This window comes from Pelodiscus sinensis, chromosome 29 (assembly GCF_049634645.1).
Source record: "Pelodiscus sinensis isolate JC-2024 chromosome 29, ASM4963464v1, whole genome shotgun sequence".
In the NCBI taxonomy this organism is placed as follows: Eukaryota; Metazoa; Chordata; order Testudines; family Trionychidae; genus Pelodiscus; species Pelodiscus sinensis.
The window spans coordinates 6,767,268-6,786,149 of NC_134739.1; the positions used below are offsets into that span (position 1 = coordinate 6,767,268).

The 18,882-nt window shown below is 52.4% G+C and overlaps 1 protein-coding gene across 1 annotated transcript in view; it reads right to left on the reverse strand.

Moving 5' to 3' along the window:
- LOC102463818 (parathyroid hormone/parathyroid hormone-related peptide receptor-like) overlaps nt 1-10,799 on the reverse strand; it is a 36,549-nt gene extending 25,750 nt beyond the window's left edge. Inside the window, exon 1 of the mRNA XM_006125789.3 lies at nt 10,357-10,799. Coding sequence (XP_006125851.2) covers nt 10,357-10,434 — 78 coding nt within the window. The 5' untranslated portion in view covers nt 10,435-10,799. The remainder of the gene's footprint in view (nt 1-10,356) is intronic.
- Nucleotides 10,800-18,882: the final 8,083 nt, after the last annotated feature.

An 18,882-nucleotide genomic window follows, 5' to 3' on the forward strand; every position in this document is an offset into this window, starting at 1 on the left:
GCTGCAGGGGAGGAAATGGTGCAACGGAGCAGGTCTGGTCTGATGTCTCGTGGGCCTTTCCTCTACTGCGCACAACGCCTAGTTAGAAATATTTCTCTGTTCCATGTGGCATCTCACTCTCTTGCCCTGCCTGCTCCTTATTCATCTGCGCTAGCAAACTGTGTCTATCCCAGTGCAGGTGGAGCCTGGCGCTGCACGACCAGCAACAATAGACCCCACTGTAGGTTGGATTTTTGACAGCCCCCTGTTAGAGTTAACAGGCCGGGCTTTGCAAACACCGGCAGAGCAGCAGGGCGGAGGAGAAAGGGCCGCGAGGAGAGTGAGTGCTGCCCTGCTCCAGAGCTTTGTGGAGCTCCCTTCACCTGATTCTCTGAGTCTATTTCACTGGGCGAGACCAGGGTGTGTCACGGGGTTGAGGACGTGCTGCGCTCTCACGCTGGTTGGGCTTTGGGGGCTCCCAGGCCTATATCAGGAAACCCTGCCGCACGTTTGGGGGGCTTTATGGCCTGACATGGCGGAAATCTCATCAACTTAGAGGCTCTGGCGACACTTCTGCCCTCTGGGAGGGTGAAAATCTGAGATCAGCAGCTCTCGCCAGATTTTGGAGGCATCTGAACTCGACCCAGACAGGGGCTCCTTTGTGTTCTGGATCTGATCTGGGGCCTATGTGCGGGGAACCAGTTTGGCTCTGGGGATCCGAATCTAGACACTCCTGAGTGAAAAGGGTTTGGACGCCAGGTTCTAGTGACCGTGTGTTTACAAGAGCAGGATAGAGGCAGCAGCACAGGCCATGGCATGGACTAGCCCCACCATTTCTCTGCTACTATAAGTCAACAATGCGCCCTTGTAGCCAAGAAGGCTAATGGCATATTAGGGTGCATTAGGAGGAGCGTTGCCAGCAGATCTAGAGAAGTGATTATTCCCCTTTATTCGGCTCTGGTGAGATCACATCTGGAGTATTGTGTCCAGTTCTGGGCCACCCGCTACAGAAAAGATGTGGACACATTGGAGAGGGTCCAGCGGAGGGCAAAAGAAATGATGAGGGGGCTGGAGCACATGACCTATGAGGAAAGGCTGAGGGATTTGGACTTATTTAGTCTGCAGAAGAGAAGAGTGAGGGGGGATTTGAGAGCAGCCTTCAGCTTCCTGAAGGGAGGTTCCAAAGAGGATGGAGAGAGGCTGTTCTCAGTGGGGGCAGGTAGCAGAATGAGGAGCAATGGGCTCAGGCTGCAGTGGGGGAGGTCTAGGTTGGATATTAGGAAAAGCTATTTCCCTAGGAGGGTGGGGAAGCGCTGGGATGGGTTCCCTGGGGAGGGGGTGGAATCTCCATCCCTAGAGGTGTTTAAGTCCCAGCTTGACAAAGCCCTGGCTGGGATGATTGAGTTGGGTCAGTCCTGCCTTGGGCAGGGGGTTGGACTTGGTGCCTCCTGAGGTCTCTTCCAGCCCTGGGATTCTGGGATTCTGTGGCACTGAGGGACTGGGAATGGCTGGCTCACTCCAAAAGCAACTTTCCCTCTCTTGGTATCCACACCCTGTGACAGGGCGTCTGCCCCGCACTGGCTCTTTAAGGGGTTAAAACCCAGCCCTGGGTGAGGGCTGGAGTGCTGAAGCCATGGAGCAAGCAGCTGCAGCAGATAGCAGCCAATTAGGGCCCAGCTGAGGGCTGTAGGAAGACACTCTTGCTATGGCTGGGGAGCAGGACGGGCCTACCAGCTAGGGAAACTAGAGGCTGCCTGATTCAGAGCAGAGCTGGGGAAGCTCCCAGGCTGCAGAGTCTGAGAGTACGAGGGCTGATGAGCAGCGTGCCCACTGCTAGGTTTTATTTCTAGTGGTGGTGCACACCTGCACGTCCCTTGGAGCACAGGACATTTATTCCACACACGGATGGAAAAGATGAGAAGGAGCATTGGCATTGGCCCCCCACAACCTGCCAGAGGCGTTTTAGAAATCGAATCGTTCTTATGCAGCTGCTCCGCCATGTGCTCTCCTTCATCAGCTCTTGTGAGCTAAGCCAGGTTGGCATATGGATGGGAAACCTCCCAAAAGGAGCAACCTGGAAAGGGTCCAGTGGATGATATCCTGAGCCAACGGTGTGGTGCGAGGGTCACCGTGGTACTGTATGGGCCTTTTGCGTGGTACACATAGAATCATAGAACTGGAAGAGATCTCAGAAAGTCATCAAGTCCAGCCCCCTGCTCTAGGCAGGACCAATTCCTGCCGAGATCCTGGGCACCTGCCTGTTATTAAAGATGGCCAGGGTACTTTTAGTAGCCTGTGATATCTTGGGGAATCTAACCTAACTGATTGCATTCCATCAAATTCCTTCTGCAACTTCCGTTCCTGTCCTACACTGCGGGTGTGAGTTATGAAACAGCTGCCATGCTTTACCCCCAGGAATGGCTGCGTTTCAATGGTGAATGGATTGCTCTTGGTGCACAGGCTGGAGGATGAATGATGCAGTAAGGAAGAATCTTTCTCTATGGTAAGACATTTGAGTTCCTGATCACTGTCCCCTGTCCTGGGTTCTGGTTAATCCGCCAGGCACGTGACAGGCTCAGCTCCCACCCACTAAAATTAAGATGTGGCATTTTTCAAGGCTCATTTTGCACATGCACAGTGGCATAGAACCCCGTCCCCTCCATCTCCGCTGGACAAGTTTCCAGGCAGAATCACAGTCATTTGCAGCTGCTCCCCTTGAAGTCACGTGCCTCGTGCTCTGGATCTAAAATACAATCATATCCGCATAAAGCAAAGAAAACGAGGGGAAAGTGAACGAGGAGAGGCCTCTGGGCAGTTGCATGGCCTAATCAAGAGCCTTGGCCGATAATTTGAATCCAGGCTTCTGCCAGAGAGAGAGGGAGGGGAAACAAGTGCTTTTCCTGAATAAAATTAAAACAACAGGTTGCAGATCAAAGAGGGAAAAATGGGGAATTTTTCTGGGCTCATCCGAGGTTGGAAGATCTTTGAAATGACCAGGGTCATTAGTCCCAGCTTTTACACCAACATTTGGCTCCATGTTTAAGGTTCAGCCTCTCAAGGCTATGCCTACACTCTGAGATTTCTCCGCAAAAAATAGGCAAATAAGGATCTCATTTGCATGAGTTGCAATCTCATTTGCATGAGTTGCAATCTAATTTGCATATTTTCTGCCCATCCCTTTTTGCGCTGGGGTTTTTGCGCAAAACCAAGCAGCGCGGACGTTTTCTTTTTGTGCAAAAACCCTTTTTCCGCAAGCTCCTTATCCTTATCCTCCCAAAAAGGAGGTATACCGATCTTGCGGAAAAAGGGGGGTTTGCGCAAAAAGAAAACGTCCACACTGCTTGGTTTTGCACAAAAACCCCAGTGCAAAAACGGATTGGCAGAAAGTATGCAAATGAGATCGCAACTCATTGCAAATGAATCCCTCATTTGCTTTTTTTTTTGGCCGAGAAAACTCATAGTGTAGACGTAGCCGCAGAGAACACCTGCGAGGGTTTGAATTTGTGCCCCTTGCAAAAAGTGGGGGGCAGCCTGCATGCAGTGGAGAGCTAGGGCTGGGATTTCAGGGTGTGAGGCAGGTTTCCAGGGGTGTTGGAAGAGCTGCAAGCTTGCAGCTGGGTTGGTATGGTACACAGGGAGCAGCCTGGCTTGGCTCAAGCTAATGCATCAGCCTCTGGGATTCGGAAGCTCTAAACTCACTCAGCCATAAATGCTCGGGGGCCTTCTGTTTGCAAGGTGCCAGCCAGGCAGGGGCAGAGCAGTTGCTGCCTCTGGCTGGTATGAGACATGGGAAGAATTTCCAGTTCACGATCTCCCTGCTTTTAGCAGCTAGGTGAGATCCGCCTGTTTCCCTCTCCCCCACTCGCACCCAGCGCATTTGGCCGCCTCGCGTCAGCTCTGAGCTCTGGATAGCAATGTGGTGAGAAGTTGCACCAGAGAAGTCAGGGATTTTCCCAGCAGGTGCGAAGGGGCCCAGAGATCTGCTGTTATGCCCCGCTGAGCACAGCAATCCTGAAGTGGCTTAGCGGGTAGGGTGTTTGCTTGGGCAGCGCAGGGTGGTGAGTTCGAGGCCAACAGGCACAGACCCTGGGGAGCAGATGGACAGAACTGGAGTAGGCCCTGGCAGGGGGAAGATGAGTGTGAGGAGGGGACATGTCAGTACCTATGTGCATGCACACTCACTTAGGCTGGCTGACCATTTCCCATCCTTGAACGAGGTCAGTAGGGAAAGGAGGAGGGTGTCTTAGTGACTAAGACATTGGACTGGACTGCTGAGTTGGATGTCCTGTGGATCCCTGGCCAAGTCACTTAATCTGTGCCTCAGTTTCCCTGTCTGTAGAACTAGGATAAATAGCCTGTCTTGTCTATTTATATTGTAATCTCTTTGGGACTGGGATTGTCTCTTAGGCTAGGTCTATACTACAGCTTTTTTTCAGAAAAGCCTCTTCCGAAAAAAAATCGGAAAAAGCTACGCAAAATGCTCTCTGCATTTTGCGTAGCTTTTTCCAATTTTTTTTCGGACGAGGCTTTTCTGAAATTTGGCCCGTCTAGACTGGGCCCCATTTTGTAAAATCCCCCTTTTTCAGAAGATCCCTTCTTCCTCATGGAATGAGGAATACAGGGGCTTCTGAAGGAGCGCCTTTGCACTTCCGCAAAAAAAAGTGGAAGAGCGAACACGTTCCCTGGTCGTGGAGGAGTTTTTCCGGGATACCCTGGAAAAACCCTGCAGTGTAGATGTACCCTTGATGTTACATAGAATCAAAGACCTGGATGGAACCTCTAGAGGTCAGGTCTGGTCCCTGCACTGATGGCAGGATCAAGCACCGACTAGACCAGAGGTGGGTAACCTGTGGCCTGCACAACTCCTGTCTGCCCCCTTTCCCCATGCTTCTTATGCACTGGAGCACCGGAGCCCCACTCCTCCTCCTCCCACCACTCCCAGCACTTTCAGAATGCTACGAATCAGCTGATTCATGCTCTGTTCCCACTCCTCCCCCTCTGTGCCAGAGCTGGAAGGCCAGGAATCAGCTGTTTGCGGCTGGGAGGAAGGGAGAGGAGCAGGAATGGAGCGCGTTATCAGTGGATTCATGGATGCGGGGAGGAAGGGGAGTAGGAAGTACAGGGCTCCAGCATCCCGGTGCACGAGAAGAGTGGGGGGAAGGGGTCAGAGAGGAGTTGCACAGGCCACAGGTGGAACCCCAGTGGGACGCGGGCTGCAGGTTGCCCATCACTGGTCATGCAGCCCGCTGAGAGGAAGTCCACTCATGCGGCCCACTCATTAGTCTTGGTTGCCCCTCGCTGATCTAGACCGTCCCTGACAGGTGTGTCCCAAACATCTCTAGTGACTGAGAGTCCACAACCTCCCTAGGCAACTCATTGCAGAAGTTTCTCCCTAATGTCCAACCTAACCCTCCCTTGCTGCAATTTAAGCCCGTTGCTTCTAGTCCTGTCATCAAAGGTTAAGGAGAACAATTTTTCTCCCTCCTCCATGTAACACCCTTTTAGGTATTTGTCCTCTCCCAGTCTTATCTTTTCCAGAGAAAACAAACCCACATCTTTCCGTCTTCCCTCATAGCTCATGTCTTCTAAACTTTTCATAATTTGGGTTGCTCTTCTTTGGACCTTCTCCAATTTTTCTACATCTTTTCTGAAATGTGGCACCCGGCACTGGACACAATACTCCAGTTGAGGTCTAATGGATGCAGAGTAGAGCGGAAGATGGCTGCTCGTGTCTTGCTCACAGCACTCCTGTTAATGCAGCCCAGAATCATGGGTTTTGTTTTTGTTTTTTTGCAACAGCATCACACTGCTGACTCATACTTAGCTTGTAACAGGTCATGACTCATCACCATGGCACCTCCTGCTGGTCTCCTTGGGAATTAACTCTTCAGCCTCGGAACACCTGCTGCTAGCTGGTGTCTCGTCCTCACTTACCTGTCCTCTACTGCGCTGGTTTAGGCCCCACGTCCCTTCCCACCCATGGTGCCCTTTCCTCAGGGTACTGCCCCACAGCAGTGCCCCCCCATTCTGGGGCCCTCCCGGGGAACCTCAAGCCCCTATACCAACCTTGCCTCGGTGACCTGTTGTCTAGCCTCTGCCTCGGGGCAAACTGCAGTCAGAAATGGCCACTCATCATTGACAAGGGGTGGACCTGCTGCCTCCTGCAGCCCCCCTACAGCCCTAGTGCCCTCAGGCCTTGAGAGCAAGGCCTCAGCCTGGGAGTCTGCCTGGACAGACCTCCCCAGCCCTGCCTGCCCCTCCCCAGCCCGACTGTCTCAGGCACCCTCTGTAGCTTCTTATTAGCTAGGACAGGGGTGGGCAAGAGGCTGCCAGAGGGCTGGATCCAGACCGCCAAGCCAACAGATCCAGCCTGCAGCTGCCTTGCTGGAACGCTTAGGCAGAGAACAGCTCACGCCTTAAAAAGCCAGCTGTTCTCCTTTCCAGACAGTGGAGGAGGGAGACTTCTCATGCTGTTCCCGCGCTCCCCCCCCACCAAAATCTCTTAGCGCCCATTGGCCAATTTCTCAATTTCTGGCCAATAGGAGCTGAGAATTTTTGCTGGGAGCAGGGGCAGTGTAGGAAGTCTCCCTCCCTCCCTCTTCTCCTCCCTCTCCTGCCTGGAGAGGAGCCACATGGAGCAGCAACCAGCCTGCAGCAGGTTTCTGCTGGTAAGTGCCTCCCACTTTATCTTTGAAGGCAATTTGGCAACTGGAAACAAGGAGGCCCCAGTGTCATATGACCAGCCAGCTGTTTATGGGAAACCTGAAAATGCTCCATGGACCACAGTCATCAAATCCTAGAATCCTAGGGCTGGAAGAGACCTCAGGAGTCATCAAGTCCAGCCCCCTGCCCAAGGCAGGATCAATCCCAACTAAATCAACCCAGCCAGGACTTTGTCAAGCCAGTCCCGGGACCCATACCTGCAAGGACGGCTGCACAGCAAGCAGGGTGATGGAAGGGAGAGGTGCCGAAAAATGAATAGGCAATTAGGGGAAAACGAGAGCATACCATTCATTTTTATTTTATTACTAGATATTTTTGTCCTGGAAACAACCTACTTTAAGACTGGACTTTTCCAAGGAGTCAAAGACCTTAGAAATGATTTGCTGATACAGCTGTACCTGCAAACCCACCAAGAATAGATGCATTTTATGCTGGTAAAAATGAATTCTTTTGCCACTCATGGTGTGCAGCCTGCGGCCTGGGGAACGCATGCAGCCTGCGGCCTGGAGAACGCATGCAGCCCGTCTGTATGGCCCATGAGACATTGTGTTTACTGTTGCCTATGGGCTCTGCCCGCCTCGGTTTTTTTCCTACCAGTGTTACTAAAATGACACACACGTAAAGCCAGGGCCCGGGAAGTAAGTTGTGTGCTGATTATTGCATGCCCCAGTGACCGTGAGAGCCGTGCTCTGCGTCCCATCCCAGCGCTGCTACGGTTCAGTCGGCACACCCTGCAAATTCTAGGCACGCAAGTGCAGTGAGCAAAACTGCCCTGTTCCAGGAGACTGTCTCGGTTACTACCTTGCAGCCCACTTAGACGAAGGGAGGCCCTCAGGCAGCTGTCACTAGCTGATGCTGCCCATCACAGCACTATAGTTTACACCAGTCCCTGAGTCGAAACAAGCTATATTAACAAGGGCACTTTTTTTGCTGCATAACTGCACCTATGCTCTGACTTTTGCCAGCACGGCAGTGTTGTTAGGGGGTGTTTTTATTTCTTTCATTCTCCTAACTGCCAGAGTTATGCTGGCAAATCTTTTAGGTATAGACCAGACCTAAAGGAATTAGGTGACAACTTCCATTGATTTTCCGTTGGATTAGAACACCTTACCTTCCACAGGCTACGTCTACACATGAGTTACACTTGAACAGAAATCATGGAATAACTCCAGGGGTGGACATTCTTATTGGGTTCTTCTTCCAATTATCTTCGTCCACTTTGGAAGTGGATTAAGCTACTGTAGCAAAAACACTCTGGCTGTGTCTAGACTGGCCAGATTTTCTGGAAAATCAGCCGCTTTTCCAGAAAAACTTGCCAGCTGTCTACACTGGCCGCTTGAATTTCCGCAAAAGCACTGACTTCCTACTGTAAGAAATCAGTGCTTCCTGCGGAAATACTATTCTGCTCCGGTTCAGGCAAAAGTTCTTTTGTGCAAAACTTTTGCGCAAAAGGTCCAGTGTAGACAGCTCAGATTTGTTTTCCTCAAAAAAGCTCCGATCGCGAAAATGGCCATCGGGGCTGTTTTGCGGAAAAGCGTCCGTGCCAATTTAGACACTCTTTTCCGAAAATGCTTTTAACGGAAAACTTTTCCGTTAAAAGCATTTCCGGAAAATCATGCCAGTCTAGACGTAGCTTCTGAGGGCTGGTGTACACTAGGGAGTTATTTCGAAATAATAAGCGGACCATCCACACTTCTAAGCCTGTTACTTCGAAATAACGAGATGGCTATTTTGAAATCTGTGCTCCCACTTTCCTCGGGGAATAACAGTCATTTCAAACACTCCGGTCATCTGAAGAAATGGGTTTTGCCCACGAAAGCTCATGATACCATCTACATGTTTGGTTAGTCTTTAAAGTGCTACCAGACTATTTCTTGTTTTTTAAGTTTTTCCTGTTACAGACTAAGGGTATGTTTACACTTGCACCCTCTTTCGAGAGAGGGATACAAGTGAAGACATTCGAAATTGCATATGAAGCCAGGATTGAAATATCCCGTGCTTCATTTGCATATTCACGTTATGGCGCTAATTCGAAATAACAGACGCCATTAAGACATGGTTATTTTGAGAGAAAACCCTTCTCTCAAAATAACTGGTAAACCTCATTGCATGAGGAATAAGGGTTATTTCAAGAGAAGGGTTTTCTCTCTAAATAACTGTGTCTTAACAGCGTGTGTTATTTCAAAATAGCGCTATTTTGAAATAGCGCCATAATGCGAATATTCAAATGAAGCACAGGATATTTAAATCCCAGCTTCATTTGCAATTTCGAATGTTTTCATTTGCATCCCTCTCTCGAAAGAAGGTGCAAGTGTAAACATACCCTGACTCGGCTCCCCTTCTGAAGCATTTCAAAATAGTTATTTCAAAATAGCGGTTGTGTGGATGCTCCACTGCCGCTATTTCCAAATAACTACTCCCCAGAGTAATTCAGAGTAATTACTCCCCAATGCTTCCTGGTGCTCTAAGCAGAGGTAGCACATCCACAATAACAGAGCCTCCTTCGGACTCATTTCCAGGCTTCCCCGTAGTGGGGACACGCTGCTTCGCTTTTGTTATCTGGGGAGGGATCATTTTGAATTTAGTTATTTTGAAATAATTTCTTAGTGTAGACAGGCCCTTAGTGGGTTCTTGCCCCAGTTACCTTCATCCACTCTGGAAGTAGATTAAGATACCCCCCTTAATCTCCTCTTTTCCAAGCTGAAAAGTCCCAGTCTCTTTAATCTCTCCTCATATGGGACCCATTCCAAACCCCTCATCATTTTAGTTGCCCTTCTCTGAACTTTTTCTAATGCCAGTATATCTTTTTCGAGATGAGGAAACCACATCTGTACGCAGTATCCAAGATGTGGGTGTACCATGGATTTATATAAGGGCAATAAGATATCCTCCGTCTTATTCTCTATCCCTTTTTTTAATGATTCCTAACATCCTGTTTTCTTTTTTGACTGCCGCTGCACACTGCGTGGACATTTTCAGAGAACCATCCACGATGACTCCAAGATCTCTTTCCAGATTAGTTGTAGCTAAATTAGCCCCCATCATATTGTATGTAAGTTATGATAAGAGGAAGCTGCATAACAAATTTGCTGGTCCTAGCTCTTACTGTTTAAGAGGAGTTCTTGAACACAGACAGGCCGATGGACAGACATTTGATCTGAGGAAGTGGGTCTGGCCCACGAAAGCTCATCATCTAATAAACCATCTTGTTAGTCTTTAAAGTGCTACGTTGTCCTGCATTTTGCTTCAACTACCCCAGACTAACACGGCTACATTTCTATCACTAAACTCCTTCAGCTATATAGTAGATGAGCTGGCTAGATTAAAGTCAGCACAGGTACCCCTACACAAACTGCAAGTCCCCCTCCTCCCCGTGCTGTAATATAGATGTAGCCTCATAGACGCCAACTCAAGTGGCTAAGCAGGGACCCGTCTGTTTGTTCTGTGTTTGTACAGCAGCTAGCACTGGGGGTCCCTGGCCCTTGGGTAGGGCTTTCACAGGCTTCTGTAATATAGACACTCCTAAGCTGAGTTACACATGGAGTTGCCAGGCCTTCACTGCTAAGTGAACCCGAGTGAAGACCACGTGTCTGTGCCAAGCATGGCCAGACCCGAAAGGATGGAGAGCGAGGCGGTGCAGCGGCGCAGACTTACCAACGCACAGACACAGCTCAGGAGAGAGCAGCAGAGGACGGTAGCTGCGATGCTGCTCCCATGGACCGGCCCCGCCATGGCCCCCGGAGCAGGCGGCCGTCGGGCTGGCTTAGATGCCGCAAAGAGAGATTCAGGGGCTCAGCGACCCGGTGGGGGAGCCCTGCCCCTGCCAGCAGTGCAAATCCCTCCAGGTTTGGACGGCCAGGCTGCAGGTGGGGAGAGGAAAGAGCATCGTCTCGAGCAGCTTCGGCCCCGGACCCCCCCAGAGATGCAGGCTTAGACCAAGCCAGAAATGTTACTTCTCAGAGCCGTGGGCCAAGCGTGGCGCTCACCACAGCCCGCCCGCCAGCACGACGCTGCTTCCCGCTGCCGGGGTAATTGCCACACACGGGGGCTTCTGCCCACCCCCCGCCAGCCTGTACCCGTCTTTCTGTTTGGTCTCTTTGTCTCTCCGGCTCACACTGCGGCTCCTTGTTCCCAGGCAGCTGGGCTGGCCGAGGGTTATTGGCTTAGCCCTAGGTGCTAAAATCCTGTCCACTCAGGGAAGATCACCCCTCCCTTTTCAGCAGCATCTCCCAGGGCCTGGTGGGTCATTTGTCAGCTGCCACCGTTCCCCGCCCACCGCTCTGCCAGCTCCCGCTCCCAAACCGGCGGGTTTCAGTCTTCTCTTCTCACCACCCCGTTGAAGAAAATCATTGAGGCTGTGACCCAGCCTCATTTGACGGGAGTGTGGGCTGAGGGTGGGAGCTTTGGGGTGCAGGAGGGGGCTCCAGCTATGGGGGGCTCAGGGCTGGGACAAGAGGGGCTGACCTCGAGTGGCTCCGGGCAGCGGTGCAGCGGGGAGGCTAAGGCAGCTTCCTGCCTCTCCTGGCACCGCAGACCAGGCTGCGCCCCAGAAGCAGTCGGGGGCAGGTTCCCAGCCAATAGAAGTGCGGAGCTAGTGCTCGGGGCAGGGGAACCCTGTGTGCTCCCCCCACACACCTAGGAGCCGAGCCTGCTGCCTGTCGCTTCTGGGGTGCAGCGCAGTCTGCGGTGCCAGGACAGGCAGGGAACCGCGTTAGCCCCCCATTGCTCACCTGATCCCCCTGCAGCACTGAGACCCAGCGCCCCGCATCCCACCACCCAGCACCGGGTCGCCACCTGGCGTTTGGAAACCAGTGACCTAAGAGCAGCAGCCCAGGAAAAGGCAGGGAGAGGGGGAACTGGCAGCTTAGTCCCTGGGCTAACCGTGTTCCTGGGCTAACCGTGCTCTGAAGGGGGTGGGTTTGGGGCAGCGGCCGGGGTGGGTTTGGGGCAGTTTAACCTGTTGGATTCTTCCCACCCTTCTAGGGTCCAGTGGGTCACTGAGCTGCTGTTCTGAGTGGCCCTGGCCTTGCCTGTCAGTAGGTCAGGGAGCACACGCAGGGCTTTCATGCTTGGCTGCGTGAGGATTGTTCTTTGCATGAAGTTTCCCTGATTCCTATTGAGCTGGTCCGGCTCCCTCCCTCCAGCTGTCAGGAACATTGAGCGGGAAGGAGGCTAGCCTGGCCCTCTCCCTCGGGCAAGGAAGGGGAAGGGAGCACAGAGCTTGGCCCTCTCCCTCCAGCTGCGAGGTGGGAGGCTATGTGGCTCCCGTCCCCCACCAGCGAGCAGGCCACATGACTCATACTTACGCGCCTCTCCCCCCAGACCACTGGGGATGCCGCGTTATGTCCCGTGTGCCCCCCTCCCAAGCTCCTGAAAGGTCGCCTGGTCCCCCCTCCCTCCCTCCGAGCCCCTTCCACTGCCTTTACCCTTTTAACTAACAGGACGGGTGAGTTGAGGTGGCCTAGATAATTCTGGCTTTGCTGCAGCCTTCCCCCCTCCAAGTTGCAGCGACACCATGCTGGCCATGTGCTCCGGCGCTCGCTCCAAGCGCTACGCAGCCCTTGCAAATGAGGTCAGCCCCAAGGCAAGTCCCTGGGTTCCACGGCCAACCCCCTGCTCATTCAGAAACACCACGCTGCCTCTAGCTATCTAATGTACTTACCTGCTCCCATCACCCATGGAAGTTAGGTGCTTAAATACCTGGGAGGATCTGGGCCTATGGGACTTGCCCAAGGTCACACGGGAAGTCTGTGGCAGAGGAGGGAATTGAACCCAAATCACCTAAGTCTTAGGCTAGTGTCCTAAGCCATTAGATCACCCTTCCTCTCACCAGCTCACTGCCTGTCTAGGCTTTGATTACCCCCCTGAGAAATGAGGCTGAGAAGAACACTTTGCTCTTAGCCCCACTTCTTCCTCTAGCTCTGAAATCACCTTGCCAAGACGGGCAGTAGCCCCCATATTATAGCTGGCCTAAGCGCAGCCATTTGAGCCCCTTGGCATGAGAGACCCCATAGCTTGGGGATAAAACAGGGGCCCACGAGACCAGACTTTTCTGACCCCTTCTACCACAACGAATAGTCTCGCATGACTGTACCTGGGGCCAGCCAGCTAAGCAGGAGGGGAACCCAGCAGCCAGCTGGGTCGGGAGGGACAGAAGCCCCCACCCACTAATCTCAGGTCACCCACTCATCTCTGGCGGGAGCCGCTGGGACTGCTCCCCATTCTCCCTGGGACAGAGGGCCCCCTGTAAAAGCCCTGTGGGGAGAGGGTGGGGCAGGCTGTGCTGGAAGAGGCTGGGGTGGGCAGCTGAGGTGAGCGTAGCAGGCCTGTGTGTGGGAGTGGGCAGCTTTGCTCTGTGCTCTGGCTGGCTGGGGTTCAGAGCAGCCCTGCTCTCTGGGAGGGGGTTAGTGTAGAGCAGGTCTGACCCCCCCCCCCTTTTTCCCCTTTTCCCCGCAGAGCCACTTGTCCAGGAAACGGCTTTCCCCTGGCTCTGCCGACTGGACGGGAGCACTGGGCACACACTGAGCTCTGCAGAATGCCAAGGGAGCTGCACCAGGCCAGCCCTGCAGCCTGCCTGCTCCCCGCCCTCCCTTCCCTGCAGAGCAGTGGCCCATGGGGGCATGTGCTCTGCCCTGGCTCGCATTGCCCCCCCGTTTGCTGCCAGGGTCTCCTGGCCCAGCTCTCTCCCCCTCCTGCCCCTGCCCCTGCTGGCTGGAGGCAGCCTGGGGCCAGGACAGGAGAGGTAAAGAGGCGCCTGTGCACCAAATAGCAGGGAGGCGGGGAGGGCTGCTGCTGCTTCAGCTCTGCAGGGGGAGGTTAGTTGTGGGAGGAACTGAGGGCAAAGGGGAGGGCTGGGCTACTGGCTGGGGCGGGGGCGGTTTGACACTTGAGTTGTCTGGGGGAACCTTTAAATTATGCCTCCCCCCCCCCCATTGGCAGCTGAAGGTCCTGTCCTCCCTGCTGCTCACTTGGTGATGGGAGGGAGAAATTGTTGCTGCATCCCAATGTGAGGTGTGTGGGTGGAGACCCAGGAAATCCATGAGTGTTAGTGAGATCAGCTCTCCTCTGTGCCCCCTCCCACCAGGAGTGAGAAATGGGCTGGGCAGGTGAAATAAGAACATGCAGAGACATGTGGCGGGGGAGGGGGGGATGCCTCTTTTGGTTTTGGACCAACGTGGGTTGGCCGAGGCGATCCGCCCTCTTTTACTCCCCAGACCTGGAGAAGAGCTCTGTGGGGTTCCACAGGTTTCCTCTTTCACCAGCCAGGTGTGGCCCCACGAAAGAGAGTCCCCCCCCTCACCTTGCGGCTCTCAGCCCGGTACCAACACGTCTCCAGCAGACCAGCCAAAGCCACTAAGCCAGTGGATCTCAACTCGTTTCAGTCCACGGACCACCAGGCCACTCAAAACATTTTCGTGGACCACCTCCTTTTTGAGACGTGATAAAAAAGAGCAGACAACGAACATTTTGGTTTGAAATGTATTTCTTACTAGCAGATTTTTGGTGCCTGCCCACGCTGTGTGACAATGTTGCTGTGGACCACCAAAAAAGTCACCATGGGCCACCCGTTGAGAACCACAGCACTAAGCGGTTTGACAGGTCAAGAAATATGCAGTAACTCTCCTGAAGCCAGACACGATGTGTTGATTTAACGTCGGTCGCTCATCCATTTGTAACAAGCCCAGTTCAGAAGTTTGTGTCAGTGAATTTTAACTCCAGCAAGTTCTCAAGCAGCATTTTTCTTGCTTTCCCTCGCTGTGAATAATTTAATGATTGCTGATGGAAACATCACAGGATGCGTGTGTGTGCTGTGTGAAATCAACAGCTAAACCCACCCCCCCCAAAACAACCCTAGAGATTTCCAGGGCCTAAGTACCCTCTGGAACCACAGTCAAAATTGCTTCCCCATCCCCAGCACGATCTGAAATGGCTCCCCTGGTGAATCAGGAGTGGCCAGGAGGCTGCAGGAGGATCATGGGCTCTGGAGCCCGTATATGAGATGGAGCCCACATCTGAGAGCCTGGAGCTCGCCTTGAGATGCAGGCCAAGCACCAGGCAGCGGCAAGGGAGCTGCCAGGGCTTCTGCAGAGCAGCTCAAACAAACTGTGGAGGAAAGTGATAGAAATGTAGCCCTGTTAGTCTGGTGTAACTGAAACAAAAAACAGGACTATGTAGCACTTAAAAGACTAACAAGATGGTTTATTAGGTGATGAGCTTTCGTGGGCCAGACCCACTTCCTCAGATCAAATAGTGGAAGAAAATTGGCACAACCATATATACCAAAGGATACAATCAAAATAATGAACACATATGAAAAGGACAAATCACATTTCAGAACAGAAGGGGGAGGAGGGGGGGGAGGTAAATGTCTGTGAGCTAATGATATTAGAGGTGATCATTGGGGAAGCTATCTTTGTAATGGGTAAGATAATTAATGTCTTTGTTTAGACCTAGGCGTAAAGTGTCGAATTTAAGCATGAATGACAGTTCAGAGGATTCTCTTTCAAGTCTGGTGTTAAAAGGCCTTTGAAGCAGGATGCAGGTAATCAAGTCGTTGAGACAATGCCCTTTCTGGTTGAAATGGCAAGAAACTGTTTTTTCTTTGTGATCCTGTCTAATATCTGTTTTGTGGGCATTGTGGAGAAGGAACCCAGGGCTGGCCCACAACATTTTAGCACCTGAGGCGGGGAGCTCAAATGACCCCCATTCCCCCTCGCTTGGGCCAAAACTTTGAAAGGTCTCAATTCTGCCTTCTCCCTGTTCTACTCCTCTCCTGGCGCTGCTCTGCTATGCAGCCTCTGCACCGGCAACAGACGCAATTTTCTACTCTCTGGGTCCTAGTGGCGCCCCCCACAGTCTGGCACCTGAGGCGGCCGCCTCAGTTCTCCTCATGGTGAGGCCGGCCCTGGAGGAATCCCTGAAGGGCGAGTGACTCCAGCCGCTGTTTCATTTCACACTCTGCAGCCTTCTGTGCCTGGTGGCTTAGGTAAGAATTTCATCTCAAATAAGCCAGTCCCCATGTTGCTCTTAAAGGAAGGGCTTGGCCAAGCAGCACAGACAACGGCCATTGCCTTGGCAAAGGGCACAGACAAGAGCAGGCCCTGCGCCCAGGGGAGCAAAGGACGCGGCTTGTCCCCGAATCGTCTGAGACGCCAATTCCACCCCCCCCGTCTGTGGAGGATGCCGGGGCTCCCATTCTCGTCTGTCACGAGCAACATCACCGTCTGCAGCAGCCCGGGCTCCCAGCGCTGCCGTCTCGATCTGAGCATCTCGGGGACCCGCATTTTGCATCCGTTCGGAGTTCGGGGCTTCGTTCACGTGACACGTGGCGTATGATGTTAAGAATGCCGAGCCACATTTCGGGGTCAATTTTTTCAGTAGCTGATCAAAACGTTTGAGATTGCCGCTTTATTTCTGACATTTTCACGACTAGCCGCTGCAATGCAATGGCTGCCAAAATACAGGTCCACCCGGGGAGCCATTTTCCCTCGGGCCAGCCCTGGGGGGGCGGTGACTAGCAGGCTTCTGTACCAGCTACGGGCCAGCCACCGAGCTTCCTTCCCAGAGAGATGCACTGTGGCCGTGTTCCATGCAAGACCCTGTAATGCCCTGCCAGGGAGCTGCTGAGACTGGCTACGGGACGTTACCCTTGTGCTGCTGGGTGCTGACCCATGCAGGACCATGTGCAGCCCAGCACGGGGGCAGGGGCAATTGACAGCCTGAAGCTCCCTGGGCCTCCCCAAAGGGCTGAATGCAGTTGGGGGAGTTTGGCACAGGAACCCCGGGGAGCAGGCTGGATGTTGGTGGAAAGCCCATGAATGAGGCCTGGAAGACGCAGGGGAGTCCAATAAAGCAGGGGAGACTGAAACACAGCCCCAGTGCTGAAAGTGGTCTGAAAAAAGGGAAGGGGCAGGTGGTTTCTATCAGGAGAGAGACAGCGCAAACTCACCCTGCTTCCCACCGCACTTCTGAGCAGCTGCTCCCAGCGCAGGAAGCAGGGAAGAAGAGGGGTTTCCCCTTTGCAGCTGTAAAATGATTATTTGCAAAGATCAGGGATACGTGATGTTTATTTTTGCCTCTCTCCCCCCCCACACATACACATACACATACACATACACATACACATACACATACACATACACATACACATACACACCTCGTTCCCTCTCGGAGGGGAATGCCGTGAATCTTTTTAATCCTCCTGGACCACCTGCTGTTACCCATCCACCCTACCCAGTGAATCCCTTGAGCCACATCTACACAGCAGGGCTAAAGTCGAATTAAGCGACGCAACTTGAGCTACGTCAATGGCGTGGCTGAAGTCAAAATAGCTTCACTGGCTTTTGGCACTGTCTGAACAGCAGGAAGTCGAAGGAAGGACACTCTCCCTTCGCCTTCCCTTACTCCTCGTGCAATGAGGGTTACCATGAGGCGGAGTGAGAAGCCCTCCCGCTTGCCATTAGTTTGAAATAAAGGCTGGTAGTGTCGACGCGCTAATAACGCTGCTGAGCTCTTATGCAGGTACCATGGGCATCTTGCTGGTGCAAAAGGGCTACAGCACCACCTAGTGGCCTGACAATATCCCTGCAACCAACACTGTAATTAATCATAGAAATGTAGCCATGTTAGTCTGGTGTAACTGAAACAAAAAACAGGATTATGTAGCACTTAAAAGACTAACAAGATGGTTTATTAGGTGATGAGCTTTCGTGGGCCAGACCCACTTCCTCAGATCAACTGGTGGAAGAAAATTGGCACAACCATATATACCAAAGGATACAATTTAAAAAAATGAACACATATGAAAAGGACAAATCAAATTTCAGAACAGAAGGTAGATGGGGGGGAAGGTAAATGTCTGTGAGCTAAAGATGATAATTGGGGAAGCTATCTTTGTAATGGGTAAGATAATTAATGTCTTTGTTTAAACTTAGGTGTAAAGTGTCGAATTTAAGCATGATTGACAGTTCAGAGGATTTTCTTTCAAGTGTGGCCTGAAAAGCTTTTGAAGCAGGATGCAGGTAATCTAGTCATTGAGACAATGTCCTTGTTGGTTGAAATGGCAAGAAACTGTTTTTCCTTTGTGATCCTGTCTAATAGCTGTTTTGTGGGCATCGATCCTTTGGTGAAGTGTCTGAGACGTTTGTCCAATGTACATAGCAGACGGACACTTTCAGTACATGATAGCATAAAGTATATTTCTGGATGAGCAGGAATATGTGTTCTTGATCTCATAACTCACTTGGTTAGGTCCAATAATGGTATCAGAAGAGTAAATATGTGGACAAAGCCGGCAACGGGGTTTGTTGCAAGGGAAGGTTCCAGGGTTGGTATTAGTGTGGTATGTCCAGTGGTTGTTGGTAAGTGTGATAGGGCGCCTGCCCTGCACTGGCCCTTTAAGACCAGGTTTCAGGCCTGAGCCGGGGCTGGGAACAGAGAGGCCAGCTGAAGCTGTTAGGGCTAGTGAGAGCCCAGCTGGCAGCTATCTAGTGATGCAGTTTGCTTGAAGAGGCCAGCTGAAGACGTTAGGGGAGTGAGGGCCCAGCCAGCAGCTATATAGAGAAGCACAGTTCTCTTAGAATGGGGCCAGTGAAGGGCTGACTGCAGAGGAAGCAGGAGCTCCCAGGAGGGAGATGAGCTGGGGGTAGCCAGCTAAGGCTGGGAGAGGGTCAGCCAAGACTCCCCCTGGCTAGGGGCCGGAGGCAAGCCCCTGGGTTTGGAGGCAGATCACGATGCAGCCTAGGTAAGCGGGGCAGTAGAGATAACCCCAATGCCAATGATGAGCAACCTGTACAGACTGTAACTTGCCCTGAGAGGGGCTAGATGAGGACAGTCAGGGGGCACTGAGGCACGGTGGGGGCATGCACCCTGACAGTAACAATCATCTTGAGGTTAGGTGGTTGTCTAGAGGAGACTATGGGTCTGGTCTGTCTCCTGGGATACCAAGCCTGGTACCTTCCCTTGCGACAAAGTGTTGGCCAGAGTGTTTGGGCACTTTAGCATCTTCAGGAACAAGGAGAAGTGAGAGAGTCTCACAAGGAGGATGACTTAGTGAAAACCAGGTAGAAAATGTAAAGTGACCAATGCTTGGAAAACCCACTGGCCACCTGCTTGTTTCCATGGGTGTTGGAATTAAGGCTGCGGGTAAAAGGGGGAAGCTGCCACATCCCCAGGTTTCAA